Source organism: Chiloscyllium punctatum, chromosome 17 (genome assembly GCF_047496795.1).
Source record: "Chiloscyllium punctatum isolate Juve2018m chromosome 17, sChiPun1.3, whole genome shotgun sequence".
Lineage (NCBI taxonomy): Eukaryota > Metazoa > Chordata > Chondrichthyes > Orectolobiformes > Hemiscylliidae > Chiloscyllium > Chiloscyllium punctatum.
This window is the reverse complement of record NC_092755.1, coordinates 64,444,768-64,462,848: the sequence shown is the minus strand read 5'-3', so window position 1 is coordinate 64,462,848 and position 18,081 is coordinate 64,444,768. Positions and strand designations below refer to the sequence as shown.

Here is an 18,081-nt window from a genome sequence, read left to right as displayed (position 1 = left end):
ACTGGATGTAATGTTGTATCTCTGCATCGTTATCAGCCTGAGACGATAAGTAGTTTCCCAGGTACGGAAAATTTTCCACGTTTGAGGGGATTACTCTGCCATCTTAATGGCAGGATGCAACGGAACTTTACCTGGAACAGCATGGTAAAGGATTGGAGTCTTCTTGAGATTGAGGCTGAGACCAATTCATTGGTAAGCTTCTGTGATGGCCCAAAGTGAAGTCTGGGGGTTGTCCTGAGAGCACAGAGATGACATTGTCATCTGCATACTGAAGTTCCATAAGTTGCGTTGTTGTCATTTTCTTGGATTTTGACCAGTTAAGGTCCAAAAGATTTCTATCCAGTCTGTACACAATATTTACAACACTTGTATGTTTATCTTGTCAAGAGCAAACAATGAAGAAGATGGAGAAAAAGATGTGCACAGTGACACATCCCTGCTTGACCCATCCTAACCTCAAAGAATTCTGTAGTGCTGGAAAAGCACAGCAGGTCAGGCAGCATCAGAGGAGAGTCGACGTTTTGGACATAAGCCCTTCATCAGAAATGCTTCTGATGAAAGGCTTATGCCCAAAACATCAACTCTCTTGCTCCTCGGATGCTGCCTGACCTGCTGCGCTTTTCCAGTGCCACACTTTTAGATTCCAGCATCTGCAGTCCTCATCTTTTCTCAAAACGTTCTTATCAATATTACCATTGTTGGGAGGACCATCACCAACATCTTGTCGTGGAGCTGTTGATGAATTTTTCTGGTCAGCTAGCCTTTAAAATTTTCCACAACACTCCGTGACTGACTGACGGACTCAAAAGCCTCAGTCAGATCAATGAAAGCCACGTATAGCAGTTGGTGGTGTTCCTGCCATTTCCCTTGGAGTTGCCAATCTGTGAAAATCATATTCATTGTTCCAGGACTGGGTCAAAAGTCATACTGGCTTTCAGGAAGCATTTCCCCAGAGGCTGGGAGAAGGCAATCAGCAAGGATTCAGGCAATGATCTTCCCAGCAACTGGGAGAGTAGGCAATCCTTTGGTAATTTCCACCTTTCCATGGATTGCCACCTTGCTGCAGTAGAGAAGCTCAAAGTGTTTCTCTTTCAACCACTGCAGTGTAGATAATCTGACATTTCTCTGCAAAACAGTCCCAATTTGTATTTAACTGCACTTATCCTCTTCAAATCCCCTTGAAGCATCTTTGCATTCTCACAACTGTCACTCCCACCTAGTTTTGTGTCATCTCCTTAGTTGAAATTTTGCATTCAAGACTGTGATAAAGATTAAGACAACTGGGCATCTCCAACTGCTTCAGCCTTCACCCATTATTGTAACTGTTGATATCACAGGAATATCTTTAGCCTGGATTGACATTATGGGGTCACACTTAAGTTGGATGAGAAGAACTAAACTAAGTGTGACCCCATAAAGTCAATCCAGGCAAAAGATATTCCCGTGATATCAACAGCTACAATAATGGGTGAAGGCTGAAGCAGCTGGAGATCCCCAATTGTCACAATCTATATCACAATACTTTGTTGCAAGAATCAAATGCAAAATTTCAAATATGGAGATGACACAAAACTAGGTGGAAGTGACAGTTGTGAGAAAGCAAAGGTGCTTCAAGGGGATTTGGAGAGGCTAAGTGCAGTTAAATACAAATTGGGAATGTTATGCAGAGAAATGTCAGGTTACTTATACTGCAATGGTTGAAAGACAAACCTCATTCTTACTTCAGGACAAACACAAGCCATGCTGATACCATACATATCCTAGCATGTAATTTCCTATTGAAGTGCAACCTTGCCAGCATCAAGATCTCAAGTATAATATTCAACATGGGACAAGTCTGCTAGAAGAATACAAACCTGTGCCACTTCAGGTTTCAAAACGTCATGATTTGTGCGATTACATTTGATGCATAAAAGCTAGAAGTGGTGCCATCCTTTGAAATATCAGCTATAGTGGACTACTGACAGCATGAGGCAATCTGAACACAATTGAGCAAGGAGCAGAATAAGCCTTTGTCAAGGACTGTAAAGCTCATACCAAGCCACAGTCACCAGACAGACCTTCTTCAGAGCAATAGTAGCCATGGTCCAAAGCACAGGACTGAAATGTGTAGAAAGTAGGACTGTAATGTGTAGAAACTACTAGAGTAATTGAAAAGTGAAGATTTTAGGGAATTAATCTGATTTTAATTCATGACATGTACAAATAAAAAGTCGTATCATAGGGACATTCACTCAGATGTACAGCATGGAAACAGACCCCTTAGCTCAACTCGTCCATGCCAACCAGATAACCTAAAATATCTAGTCCCAGTTGCCAGCACTTGGCCCATATCCCTCTCACCTATTCCTATTCATATACGCATCCCAAATGCCTTTTAAATGTTGTAATTGCACCAGCCTCCAACACTTCCTCTGGCAGCTCATTCCACACACACTCCAAACGCTGTGTGAAAAAGTTGCCCTTTAGGTCCCTTTTAAATCTCTCCCCTCTCACCCTAAAACTATGCCTTCTAGCTCTGGACTCCCATACCTCCATGGAAAAAACCTAATCTATTTACCCTATCCATACTCATGATTTTATAAACCTCTCTCAGGTCACCCCTCCAACTTGACGCTCCAGGGAAAACAGCCCGACTTTATTCAGCCTACCCCTATAGTTCAAATCCCCCAACCCTGGCAATATCCTTGTTAATCTTTTCTGAACCCTTTCAAGATTCACTACATCCTTCCTATAGGAGGGAGACCAAAATTGCATAAAATATCCCAGAAATCACTTAACCAATGTCCTGTACAGCTGCAACATGACCTCCAAAGTCCTCCCATTCAGTGCTCTGATCAATAAAGGAAAGCATATTAAATGCCTTCTTAGTCAAGATAAAATAGAAAACTATAAACTGTACTAATAGACTGTTACCTCAAAGCATTGCTCTATTTTCTGCATGCATCTAAAAGTATGGTAGTACTAAATTGATTCAGTGATTCTCCTTTCTTCAGAAGGTCCAACGGGAATAGCCTGTGTCTGAAGTGTTGCAGGACTTTGAAGCAGAAAAATGTGCCAGCATGCAGCATCAGAGGACTGATAGCAAGTGGACTACTATTTTGACTTAAAAGCAGAGTTCTTACTTATGGCTGAGAAAGCTAAGTTCATGAAGGACACTTTAGAAATAGTTCTGTAGGTTAAGGCTTTGCCACTCTGACTGACAAAAGTTGGGAAGGGATCTTCCTGAGATAAGGTTGGGGGGGAGAAACCACTTTGTTCTCAATTCATATTGATGATGGGGACCCAGAAAATTCAAAATTTGCAGTCTGCATCAAATTGGGAGTAAGTTTAGTTAATAGCTTGAAAGACTGAAAGTTTAGTTAGATTGAAAGATTGAAATAGATTAAAAGTTTAGTTAATAGATTAAAATAATTAAACTTGCAGAATGATATATAATTAGTAAATTTGATTTAACCATTAACAGAGATAATGACTCAAAGAAAATCATGAATATGATAGCACTCCAGGTTATCAAGAATTCATGTAAAATAGAGAAGGAAAAAGACAGGAGGGCATGTAGCAGTAAGATCACTTCTTTTTAAAAAAAAACTTCATGCTGGATTTTGTGGACAAAAATGGGGAAAGGATATGAATTTAAACTGAAGAAATTGTGGAAGGATATGTTGCAGTTTTAAAACGAGTTACTGGAATTCATCACAGTGTTATACTTCTATGGTCGCTTTCTTCAAACAGTAGTGGGGAAAAATTGTTGCACCCGTCAGCATCAAGTGTGTGTGTTCAGGACAGTTTTGCGCAGTGACAGCCTGGAGTTTAAAAAACCAATCAGGTCAGATTGCAGGGGTCAAGAGTGCTCAGCTTGAAACAACTCTGGTTAGCTCAGCAGGTTCACAACTATGTGTGAACAATAACATGGCAGAAAGCCTTCAGATTCAAAAAAATGGCACCTTTCTTCACAGACAAGTAATTTCCACTCATCATTTGCTCATAAGCTCTTGGCTCCAACCAGAGATTGACAGACTGCAGAAGTAGTGTGCCAAGCGCCCTGCATCTGCAGTAAAGAAGTGAAAATACTTGAAAAGAAGGTGATCAGAAGAACCTGCAAGAAACAGAAAGACGTCGCATGGAATCCTGTGGTTGAGTGCTATTGAACTGTGTTCCTCTAATTTTCTTTCTCCACCCTAACTTGTGTTTTCCTTGTTTATATCTGTCTGCACATGTGTAGGAGTTTAAGGAGCTGTAAAGTTGATATTTGGTATCTTGCCTGCCTGTGGTCAGAGGTGATTTATCTGTAATAAATAGCAGTTTCTTCTTAAGAACAGAAACAGAGTCATCAAACAAGAAAATTGAGAACTTGAATAATTTGATTACATCTTTAGATTGTGACAATCCTGTGTCTAGTGGGGCTCAAGTGTCAATGTGCTTTCCCCAAGTGGACTGTGACACTATTAGAACGACTTTACAGAACTAAATAGAAAATAGTTGCCAAACATACTGAATGTACTTGCTTGAATTAACAAAAAAAAGGGAGATATTACGTCTTTGGGAGTTTTATTTTATATTTACTATTTTGAATTTTGATGCAAATCAAAATGACAGCAGTCGATTGTCACAATAAGATGGATGACAACATAATTTGGTTAGAGATAAGAAAATACCCAATGGTTACATGTTCAACTGGTAAAGAACTAATTTGATCATTCTAACAAGGAGCACAAAAATATTTGTCCCACAATGTTTTGAAAACTAATAAGGCACTGCTAGTAACTTTATTACTACTGGTATTTTTATGAACTGGTCATCTAAACACATATACTCAGAAGCAATCAGCTGGAACCAACTGCTTGAAATGATGGCAAAAGTTGAGAATATGATCTCAAAATGAAATTAGGTGACATCTTGAATAAAATAAATTTGTAGGGTTATGGGGATAGAGTGGGACAGACTGGATAGCTCTTCAGAGAGATGGCACAGGCACAATGGGCTAAATAGTCTCTGCTCAGTAATAGTTGATTCCATTGTGTGCTATAAAAGTTTTGGAATATTCTTAGTATCTGAATATTTCTGCAAGCAGATGTACTTCTACATTTTGCAAAAAAAACTTGCAAGTGTGTCTTCCAAGTGTTACACTGTTTCAATAAATGCTTCTCATACTAGTAAATATGATAGAATACTTCAGCACAATGGTTAAACTGATTAAATAGCCCCATTAATACTGCATTCAGTTTAATATTTAGATTTAAGTATCTGGACATTAAATGCAAAAGTACTGCTAGATAACAATATAATACAAATATTGTACAAACAATTTGCACATTTCCATTAAGTACAAAATATTCTCTGGTAAATTATTGATTTAGTTTTACCTTTCTAGCAAATTGTGAATAGCTTTGAAGAGCAGTGTTCGGCATTCATATGTAAGTCCATTTTCCCAGAGACCATCTTCCACCACTGGAAAGCAAAAAAAAATTACCATGTTACTCATGAGAAACTAAATTCAACTAAACAGCAATACAGAAAGCCTTGCATACATCACTTAACTGTGAAAAATTGGCACTATTTTAATTCTTCAATCTAAAAACTGAATTGATTCATTGGAGTGATATACAATAAAAAAGTTTGAAAGTTATAACTTCTAAATGGCACCTAAAGAAAGTACTTGAAGTCAGCAAAAGTGTTAAATCACTTCCACCACAAAAACCGAACACACTTTAAATGGAACGATAGAATAGGGTCTCATATATAGAGGCAAAAGTGAGGACTGCAGATGCTGGAAACCAGAATTTAGATTAGAGTGGTGCTGGAAAAGCACAGCAGGTCAGGCAGCATCCAAGGAGCAGGAAAATCGATGTTTTGGGCAAAAGCCTTTCATGATGTAGGGATTTTTCCGGAAACGTCGATTTTCCTGCTCCTCGGATGCTGCCTGACCTGTTATGCTTTTCCAGTACCACTCTAATCTAAACTCTCCATTCAGCGCACTGGCCCCATGGGATTTTGTTTCCTCACAGATTTCTTTCTCCTGCTGCAGGAATTTTTCTAATGCACATGCACTTATACACATGGATACTATCAAATAGGCTTCCTTGTGGACTTACTGGGAGGAGTGGTCCACCTGTGGTCTCAGTGTCCTCAGTGGTCCCCACTAGAAGGGCCCTCAGCATGCTTTAAGCATGGACTCCATATGATATAAAAAATAGTTGATGAAATTTAAGATTCCCTGTAGTGTGGAAACAGCCCCTTCGGCCCAACAAGTCTACACTGACCCTCCGAAGAGTAACCTACCCAGAACCATTCCCCTCGACTAATGCACGTAACACTATGGGCAATTTAGAATGGCCAATTCACCTGACCTGCACATCTGGACTGTGGGAGGAAACTGGAGCCGGAGGACACCCACGCAGACACGGGGAGAATGTGCAAACTCCACACAGACAGTCGCCCGAGGCTGGAATCAAACCTGGGACCCTGGTGCTGTGAGGCAGCAGTGCTCACCACTGAGCCACATTTTATAGTTTAATAATAGTTTCTGCTGAATGTTCAATTATTATTGAAAGATGCAGAATGTGCTCTTTGCATTGAGCAATATTTGAACATGGGACAGTTAGATGTTATTAGCTGCTTGGCTTCTCTTTCCCATGCCATATTAGTATTTAAACATTCCTTCCACTTTCAGGCCAAAATAATTTAAATAGCTTAACAGAAAATTTGCAGCATAGCCCATAACGTTAATAAAGTGGCAATTTAAAAATTAAAATACCTACTTTATTCCATTCAAATTCCATGACTCAAAATGTTTCACAATTATCTGCAGAAACTCTGTACTTCAATCTTTTAACATTGTTAGCCATTATTACCATTTGTATTTTATTTCCCTGCACAAATAACTATTAAATATATCAAATTAAGTTTGCATTCACTGTGTACAAAGATACAACTGAACAACCATAAGAACGCTGACTCCTTAACATATCAGCATTCCATTATCAGTATTTTAATAAAATTCATTGAAATTATCTTAACCACATTTGCTAAAGCCACAAATGGTACACATTTTTGCATTCACCTTTCATTTTGTACAAATTTATATAATCAGTCTCATATAGAGAAGACACTGATGGTCTGAATTTCTAAAAAGAGCATAGGGAAATTCATACAGAAGCCACCGTTAACAGTGAGCGATTTAAGATCCAAGCTGTTATCACTGAAGAAAAGTTGATCAAAAGAAAAACAGATTATTTGTAATTGCAAGCTGATAATTCTTAACAGATACAGAAGTAAAGCAAAGTGACAGCATGACAGCATTGGTTGTTTTGGACTAAACATTACTGCATTAACCACAGACATTGCACTGTTGCAGTCATCTAGTAGGGGAAAAGAGCATTGAAATCAAATATTTGTTGAATCACATTTGCACAATTCAAATGTCCCAAAATATTTGTTTTAAAAAAAATTAGTATGCTACTTCAGGAAATAACCCAATTGGATACCTCCTGAAGCAAAACTACTGTACATTTTATCCTCAGTTCAAAAATAAAGTTATCCAAAACTCTGCTACCCATGTCTTAACTATCTCAAAAGTTTCACACCCACCAACCTTGTGCTTGCTGAGCTGCATTGGCTTCTAATTAAGTAATTCCTCAAATTTTAAAATTCTGTTCCTCATGGGGTGGCAGATTCACTCAGTGTTTGGCATTATCGCCTCACAGCGACAGGGTCTCGGGTTTGATTCCAGCCTTGGGTGACCGTGTGGAAATTGCACGTTCTCCCTGTGTTTGCATGGATTTCCTCCCAATGCTCTGGTTTCCTTCCACATTCCAAAGATGTGCAGGTTAATGGCCAGGCTAAATTGCCCATAGTGTCCAGCGATTTACAGGCTAGGTGGATTAGCCATGAGAAATGCAGGGTTACATGGCAGCGAGGTAGGTCTGAATGGGATGTTGTTCAGAGAGTTGCTGTGGACTCAATAGGCCGAATGACCTGCTTCCACACTATAGGGATTCTTTGTAGGGATTTCCTCAGCACCCCCAACACTAATATCTCTTGGCTGATAACCCAGGATGTATACACTTCTCCAATTGTTGCTTCTTTATCATCTCTGCCGTTGACTGTATCACCACTGCTGGTTATTCCTTCAGCTATCAAAAACCTAAAACTCTAGCATGTTTAGTAATCATCCTTGCCACATTTGCCTTAAAACCCATAGTTATGACGATATGTAGTTTGATACTGAACAATAATGATCCAATGAGGAGCCTTGGGCATGCATCAAAACTAAAAAATGGCCCAAGAGCAATTTATTTCTTTCACTGTTCAGTCCATATTTTAATAGAGCACATGGCAATCTGCCAATAAAACAGACTTCAGCTGGTCATTAACTGGTGAGCTGAATAGCAAAGTGGGCAAACAGACTGCAGATTAAAATTAATCTGGATCTGGTAATCTTTAAAATTCTCTCTCTAAAGAAAAACAAGAATGGGAGAGTTAACAATGAAAAAGCACTGAAAGCATGTGGAGCAACAGAGGCACTTATTTATGCAAATAGGCCACCCATAAAATTGCAACCACAAGTTGATAAAAGCATTTTTTTTTAAAAAAGGCCTTTGGTACTTTGCTTTTAATACCTAAAAGGATAGAACACACAAAAAAAGATAAATTGGCAATATTAGCATGTTGCTCCACTCATCAAGTCATACCTATTGTACAATGCATATAAGCCAAAATATTAACAGGGAAGTTTAACATGAGACAAAACCAAAATACAGAGAAAATGCCTGCTTGAGCAAAGGAGAATTAGAGAACTTAACAATTGTGCAAATGTTAATGGGTCATCACTTCAAGGAGTCACTAAGAAAATAAGGAAAACAGTAACTAAAAAGTCAAAATTATAGCAAGAATTATAGCTCGGCAGAATCAAGTACAGAAATTAACCTTTTATAAAAATATCAACAATCAAGATCCACGTATGCAACCTGCAAATAGAATAGACAGCATGCTATAGCACAGAAGAAATCCATTCAGCCTGTTGTGTCAACGAGAGGGGAAGCTTTTATTTATTTGCCTCTATTAATTGAACACAGCAATGCTTCCTCGCAGTGACAACTCTAACCAATTGCAATTATGATCGACCTCCTTCAAATGAAGTCAAAAATCACATGATAGGAGGTAATAGTGTAACAGGTTTATTTGCAAGTGCAAGCTCTTGTCCCACTCCTAGATGAAGCTTCAGATGAAGCATTTCTCACTCAAATTCACTCAAAGTCCAGATTGCTTAATTGCACGTGGATTTATCTACCTTTTTTTAAAAAAGTGTCCTGAAGTCAACCTGGATTCATCTTTAAGGGCTCTAACTGGAATTTTCTAGAAGATCACTTTTCACTTTCCAGGCACTCCTTTTGCATTACGAAGAATTAATTTGCATAGGTGATGTAGTCATAGAATAACAACACCTTCTATATTTGTGTAAACATCTATATTCATACAAAAGAATTAGGAGATTACATTATTATCCTCAAGAAATGATCAAACTTCTGTTAAACTTAAAGCCACAAAACACAACGAAAGCATCAAATTTTTTAGACAGCACTGCATTTAAATTGGCATCGACAACAGCCATAAAGTTAGTAATGAAACTTTCTTTCAAAATAATGAACATATATAAAAAAAACCATCACCTTAAGCACTGCTTGCACAGACTGGTAAAGGTATAGTCAATATATTTGCTAAAGAAAAATGTAACGCCGGGAGATTTTAACAAGGCACTTACTACCATTTTATTGTATATCAAATCTCAACAGAACTAAATTTTAACATCAATATTAATGACAGAAGCATCTGCTACATTTTTTTCTGCATATCACCATTTACATTCCCTCCTCAGTTGTAGTAGTGTGCATCTGCAGAAATTGGTGAAACTCAGAAGGTCCAGCAGCATCTTTGGACAGAAAAGACCGTTAACATTTTGAATCCAGTGACCCTTCTTCAGAACTGATATTAGTTAGGAAAAGGTTTATGTATGCTGATGATGCAGTGGGAAAGAAAGGAGAAAATATGTGAAGATGGTGAAATCTCTGTTCATGAATACTCAAAACCGAAAGTTTAAACTTTCACAGCCTTTGATAACGGCTAATTTGAAAGTTTCACCAATCACCAAATTCAAGATTACATTCAAAGAAAGATACAAAGAGGTTGTTCGAAATTTCCAGAATGTAGAAATTATACGGTTTTCTATGAAACCATGCTTCACATCAATGTCTTTTGAAGCTACCAGTTGGAAACTCTTGGTTGATTTTTTTTTTCTGAAATGCCTGAAAAAGCTGTGTCCACAAATATGATTAGGAGTGCATCAATCGGTCTTTTTCAAAACCAGTGAAAAGAAGACGACCTTCCTGTATATGTCATATTAGGAACAATGAGAATTCAAAGAGAATGAACAGCTGACATCTCTCACACCATCTGCAAAAAAAATCCACACAATCACGTGGCATGGTCCATTAGGTGGATTCCAAATGTTTGATATTCAAGGAACACAGGAATGGGAATAGGCATTTAGCACTTCATGCCCACTTCATCATTCTAGATCATGGTTGATTGTAGACTTCAAAATGTCAATTTTCCCACATTATTCCCATATTGCTTCACATCGTTGAACTGAATTTGTTTTCTCACAATTAGCTTCAGTTTAGTTGGGTGGGAGACTATGTCACAAAATAACAAAATATTTTCAAGGTTGACATAGATAGATTTTTAATCAGTAAGGGATTCAAGGGTTACAGAACTAAGCAGGAAGGCAGAGTTGAGGATTATCAGATCAGCCATGATCCCATTGAGAGGTGGAACAGGCAGGATGGGACAAATGGCCTACTTCTGGTCCTATATCTTACGGATATACGACCTGAGTATCATATCATGTGGGCCTTTGTATGTCAGTACATTTTTTTGCTTATAAAGTGAGATAAGCCACAGTTGCCTTGGGTCTTGGATTTTATGTTTATTTATGGACAACCAAGAGGCTAATTTGCAGCTTATTTATCAAAGCAAACAGCATGAGAAAACAGCTTTGGATCTCAAGCTAAAGCTTTTTGTTACAAATAGTTTTCTTTAAATTGTTTTATCCTTTTAAGTTAGTTAAAGTGCCTGAAAGAGTAACAGACACTTCATTTTAAAGTAAACAGACATTTATATCACATATCTATATTGAGCACCTTGTTGCCTTATATGGACTGCTTTTAAAATCAACTTTATAATTTCCTACAATACTACATCAAAATCTTTGAACTCCCTCTCAAATAGCATTGTGGACCTATCTGCAACAAATGGATTCCAGTGGGTCAAGGCAGCAGTCACCACCACTTTGGAGGGTAATTAAGAATGGGCAATAACTGCTGGTCCAGTCAGCAATGCCCACATCCCCTAAATGAATTTTAAAAAGCTAGACTGCATTGCTCTTTTGTTCTCACTAGAAATGCAATAAATTCTGTGGAACTTATGAATACACACCATCCCCAGAGTGAACACCTCTCCTAAGCTAGTCTAATTGCAGTTGTCTTTAAGTCTTAGAATTAAAATTAAATTGAACATGTCAGACCTTACAATATTGCTAGTATTTAGAAATTTATTCATCTTTATCTTGAACACATTCAATGATTGAGTTGCCACCTTTCTCTGGAGTAGAAAATTCCAAGGATTCAGTAACTGAATCCTTGTCTCCTTCTTAAGTGGACTGCCCTTTATTCTGAGACTTTCTTCCCCAATTTGAGACAGAAACATCCTTCCTAGGACAACCCTTCACTACCTTTCAAGAATCTTGTACGTTTGAATGAGGTCACACCTTGTTCTTCTGAATTCTAAAGAACACAGTTCCAATTTCCTCAAATATCTCCCACAGGACAGTCTTGTCATCAAAGCAATTAGCTTGGTGAACCTCCATGCATTCCTTTTATGGCAAGAATACCATTCCATAGGTAAAGAATCAAAGCTGCACACAATACTTCAGGTACAGTCACACCAAGCTTCTGTACAATTGAAGCAAAGCATCCTATTCCTGCATTCAAGACCACTTGTGATAAAAGTCAACGTACCATTTTCCCTCCTAACTGCTTAATGCATCCGAATGCTTTTAGTAACTTTTGAACAAGGACACACAGGTTCTTGAGGGCAGCAATATTTCCCAAACTCACTATTTCAGGAATACCTCTGTTCCTCCCAAAGTATATAACCAGTTATCCACATTATAATCCATTTGCAATGTTGTTGTCATCCATTCAACCTGTCCATATCCTCAAAGTCATTTTGCATCATTCCAACAACACTTACTCATCTAGTATTATATGATTTGTAAACCTATAAATATTCCATTTCATCCCCACATCCAAATCATTTATGCAGGTAATGAGATGTAGAACATCTGGGTCCCAAGTGACAATGCAGTTTCAGTCCCATTCAATTTCGCGAAGCTTTTTTTTGAAAACACTAACACTACTTTTTTCAGTGATTGATTCTCCAGTTCCTTTGAATCCCCTATTTCTGAGAGATTGAGTACATCTTCTGTGAAGTCAAACACCAAGTCATTTGTCAGTTTCTCTGCCATTTCATTACAAATTTCCTGTCTTTGCCTACAATGGACTCATATCTACAGCTCGGTTATGTTTCTTACTACAGTTTACATTCATATTCTAATCTCCTTTACTAGCAGTTTTAGTCCTTCTGTGTTAAATTCTAAAATGTGCCTGGACCTCAGGCTGAAAACCTTTTTTGGCAACTTCTAAATGAATACAATCTTTTCCTGTTGGGCTTAAAAGTCGTGTTAGGTTTGTTGCAAATCATATGTCAATTACTTAAACGTTAGCCATTACGTATCTACCACCATTCATTTTATGTACTTTTCCAATCCACCAGAGTCAACTTGCCTGTCATAACTTAATTGTTTCCTCTGTTTGGATTCAAGACCTCATTTGGGATTGAGCTGTATAATTCTCAAACTTAAAGACAAGTTCAAAAGTTTCTTTGACATGACTATTAGCTAGCTTCTCAAGGTCAAGACACTGGTCTAGGAAACCATGTCACATATGTTGCATGAAGTTTGCCTTCACAGTATTGGTGCTCATTAAATATGCCATGTCTTTATACAGATTTAAGTAATCCACAATTATTGCATTATTCTTGTTACATACACCTCTAATTTCCTGATTTGAACTGGATCCTGTACTGCCACTACAGGGTAATTTATGAACAACTCCTTTAGTTCCACCCATTCTATATCTTGTTCTTGCAATCCATGATCCCTCTCACTAACAGACAATCACTTGGACATGAAAAAGATACATTCAGATATCTAAAAATGTAAAGCAGGCAGCTGAAGTACATTAACCATGACTATATTTGGATAAATGGGCAGGTGAAGTTATGGGGCAAGCCAGCTCTTTAAAATATTTAACTACTGCTCTCTGTAGAACAAGACACAAACTGAGTTGCTGGAGGAACAAGATCCCTAAGTCGTCCATTTTCTATACTGCCATTCAACTTGCAAAATATTCTATTAAACAAGATCTACTAATTTTGATTAACTAGGTGCCACTGATTTTACAAATAAAACACAACCATACCTCGAACAAAAACTGGCTGCTACAAACCTCCTCAATACCAAACAGCATGAAACCAGCTAAGGCAAAACTCAAGAGCCAGAAACCCCTTTAATTTCACTGAACTCTAAATTACTTAATCTATCCTTGATGTGGAGATGCCAATGTTGGACTAGGGTGAACAAAGTCAGAAGTCACACGTCAGAAGTTAGAGTCCAACTGGTTTATTTGAAATCACAAGCTTTCGGAGCACTGTGCCTTCGTCTTTCCACCTGAAACACAGCACTCTGAAGGCTTATGATTTCAAATAAACCTGTTGGGACTATAACCTAGTGCCTCACAACCTCTGATTTAAATCTATCCTACCATACTCTTATTAAAATGGATGAGAAAACACTTCAGAGCTAAGGTAGGTGAGAAAGTCAGTTTGTTTTTAAATGGTACCTGGTTAAGTACAATAAAAGATATCCTTTTACATGAAAAGAAAAATTAGAAAATCCGAAAGAACAACAGGAGGCTGGAAGAGCTCACTGGGTCAGGCAACACTTGTGGGGAATGAAGTGCCAGATCAATGATCTTCAATTAGCACTGAAGAGAAAGATGCAAGAACTTTTAAGACAGGGACGGGGAAGGGAGAGAACTAAACAGATGATCATCAGAGATGGGCTAGAGGTCAAGGGAGAAAAAATATTTCATGATGTAGGAATCAAAGAGAGTGGGATGGATATATTTAAAAAGCAAAAGTTGTATCCAAATTAGGCTCAATTTGCTAGATAAATAAATTTTTGAATGCAACATGGAGTAATAAAGTAGTGAGAAGATTAAGCACACAAACCAAAAAGGGGGAGAAATGAAAAGGAATGAAACAAAATCACAGAGCAGAATGGAGGGAGCAGTAATGATCTAAAGTTTTTGTACTCTATGTTGAATCAAGAAGAATAAAGTGCAAGTCAAAAGATGCATTGCTCCAAGCTTGCACTGAGCTTCACCATATCAGGCCATTGGCAGGATAGTCAGTGTGGGAGCAAGCTGCAGAAATAAAATGACAAATTCAGAAGTTCAGGATCATATTTGTCAAAGTAATCAACTTAAACTTCATATCACCAACATACAGGGGATTACATTGTGAATACAGTATGTTAAATTGAAGTAAAAGTAGAAGCAGTGTTTGGTTCCTTGGACAACAAGGGAAATGGTTAAAAAGCAAGAATTACTATTTCAAGAAAACATGCCCGATTGTGTATTTTACACGACAAATAGTCTAGGACTTGATAAATTGGCAATGCCTCCTTTCAAACTACATGCTGCAGTCAAGCATGAGAGAGGGAACACTTTTCTCAACTGATCATAACAGGTAAAAGTTAATGGAACTTGTGGAAAACAAAGTTCTCACTATAGTTTTTCCACAATATAGCACCAAGCAAAGTTGAGTCACTTGACAAATATTTCCCTCTTCAACAATCTTTGGAAGTGAGGAGATTGTAGGCCAGTTAATGTTCTTCCAATTATTGGTAAATTACTAGATCTGTAACACTGCATGAAATTATTTGACAAATCAAATTAATCGTAGACATAGAGAATTTGAAAGAGTCTATTCGTGCCTAGCCAAGTTTAGAATTTTTAGCAGTATAAAACAGTGATGATAAAACCACAGTTGATTTATTTGCATACCACATGGAATTAAGGAGAATAAGTAAGGAAATTGTCAGAGGGATAGTGGTATGCCAAATTAAGGGTTAAGAGTTTTGTGAATATTCTCTTACTCACTGCACATTAAAAATGCCTGGTTACTCTTCAATAAGCCCCAGATCATCAATGACAGTCACTAACTTTACACAAACTACATAACTTTCATTACGTAACTGCTTCCACTCAAATGTAATTTGCTGGAGAAATCATGTCACTTTCATTAGAAGGTTCTACAAAACCGTTTGTTGTAATCAAACCTCAAATCGAATTTTGCTGTTTATGGAGCATGATATAAATTTAAGAGATACGGAGGACTGAAGAGGCTGAAGAGTCAGTGTCGATAAAGCATCGCGGCAGAAAAAACATAGGTCAGGTAGCATCCATGTAGCAGGGGAGTTGACATTTCTGGCAGGACCCTTCATCAGGATTGTATCTTGAGTCCATGGGGGAATAAGTCGGTTTCATAGAAAGGTACTGAGGAAGGAGATATGGCTGTAGCAACAGGACCGTTTCAGGATATGGTTGAAGAGCTTCAAGGCAGAGATGACAACCAGGGGTTGCAGTGGGAGAGAGACTCTCAGATTTTTGCAGAAAGAGGAGTAAAACTAGTTCAAAGTGGGTATCCCTGGAAAAGGCTTTGTGGTATGGTTAGCAGCAATGAGGAAATAGCAAGGACTGCAGATACTGGAGAGTCAGAGTGGATAAAGTGTGGTGCTGGAAAAAGCACAGCAGGTCAGGCAGCATCCAAAGAGCAGGACAGTCGACATTTTGGGCAGGACCCTTCATCGGGACAGACTGGAAGTTCCAACAAAAATGCAAGCCCATTTTCAACTCAAACTCATTGATTGACATCAATGCGACAACAATCATAAGAAGGGATTAGTCTCTATCTCATCAGATGTTGGACAGGTCACAACAATTTGGAGCACAAATCAGCTTGGCAACTTTTATTTCTGCTTACATTTCTTTAATGATCCCTTCTAGAAATTTTGTATAGATATTAGGTTCAAGTCGTTTCCCAGGTTTAATTGTCAGCTGGCAAATTCACAAAAAAAGACAGTTTTTGAGAGCAAGGAAAGATTGTTACCCACAGAACCAAATTCCATCATGAATCCTAAAATATTAACCAAAAAAGGACTGCAAGTGTTGTAAATCAGAAATAAAAATAATTTGCTAGAAAAGCTCAGCAGGTTTGACAGCATCCATGAAGAGAACTCTAGTTAACTTTTCGGGTCCGGGGACCCTTCCTGCTGACCTTTTCCAATGACTTGTTTCCGTTCCATCATGAATCCTGTCTCTTACAGCACCAACATAATACAAGGTTCAAACTCCTCAAAGAAAAACATATCAACTTGCACACCACAAGTCAAGAATATTGTCCAGCTGTTCACACAAATGAAAGGGACATTGCAGACATTGTAGTTCAGGAAGTGATGACAGTTGGAAAAGGAGTCACTGAGGGAAACCAGAAGTTTTGAATGTACATAAACTCTCAAATGAAATTAATTACAGTCTGTTGAACAAAGCAACAGTGGAAGCCCGACTTCCAAATATTCTCTGTTTACAAGTAGTCGTGAAAAGTTATTGGAAAATTGAAAGCTATCTAGCTGTCATTTAAAAAGGCACATACTACTTATTAGATTGATTAAAGGAAAATTGATTGGACTTTTTATCCAGATAATAATGAAAGTCTGGGCCCAACTGTCTGAAAGGGTAATGGCTGTGTGCGCGCACATGTACATAAATATATTTTTAAGAAGTCTGCACATGTGTATATGGGTATAACATATAAGTAAGTTAGCTCGCTGAGCTGGAAGGTTTGTTTTCAGATGTTTTGTCACCATACTAGGTAACATCATCGTGAGTGTCTCCGGTGAGGCACTGGTGGCATGCCCTGCCTCTTTATTTATAAGTCTCGGTTTCTTAAGAGGTGTAATGTCATTTAAGGGGTTTTTTTTAAAAAGGGAAGATAGACAGGATCTAAATCGATGTGCTTATTGATGGAGTTCTGGTTAGAATGAAATGCCTCTAAGAATTCTTGAGTGTGTCAGTGTTTCGCCTGTCCTAGAATGTGTGTCCTGTCCCAAAGTGGTGTCCTTCTTTGTATGTATAGAAGCCAGTAATAGTAGGTAGTGTCTTTTGGTGACTAGTTGGTGTTCATGTATCCTGGTGGCAAGTTTCCTGCTACTTTGTCCAATATAGTTTTTTTCACAGTTGCATGGTAGCTGGTAAATGGCGTTAGTTTTGCTGGTAGTACCTAATGGATCCTTCAGGACATTAATCACTGCTTAAGTGTGTTAGTAGGTTTGTGGGCTACCAAGGGGCCTGAGCAGTCTGGAAGTCATTTCGGATACGTCTTTGATGTAAGGTAATGTGGCTATCGTTTTTGGTTGTATTGTGTCTACTTGTTTGGGTTTGTTTCTGAGGAATTTAAAAATGAATGGTTTTTGTGTATGTGTGCGCCTGGTTTTTGTGTGCACGTGCCCGTGTGTACACATACGTACACACACACACACAAAAACATTTTAGTATGTGAATTTTGAACTAACGGCATGGGGATTTTGGTCTACATGTAAGAGGTAGCTTAATAACTAATATATCAGTCTTTTTGGAGCCACAATTTTAAACCAGCATCTGTCAGATAGCAAGAGACCAGGGCCCTCCGACAGTGATAGTGTGCGTAATTTGTTTGAACTGAGAGTTTTAAGATTAGAGAGCACAGAGACAGACATAAGAATAGTTTCTCCTGTAGAAAGGAGGAAGTTGAAAATAGTTAGAAATAGTTTGCCTCAAGGGTTTGTGCAAGGATTTTAGC

General features: G+C 38.1%; 1 protein-coding gene across 2 annotated transcripts in view; it reads right to left on the bottom strand.

Moving 5' to 3' along the window:
• The window catches only part of LOC140487907 (mediator of RNA polymerase II transcription subunit 13-like), a 239,854-nt gene that overhangs the window by 113,191 nt on the left and 108,582 nt on the right, over positions 1-18,081 (bottom strand). For both annotated transcript variants that reach the window (XM_072587324.1, XM_072587325.1), the window contains exon 3: positions 5,367-5,451. In XM_072587324.1, coding sequence (XP_072443425.1) covers positions 5,367-5,451 — 85 coding nt within the window. The remainder of the gene's footprint in view (positions 1-5,366; positions 5,452-18,081) is intronic.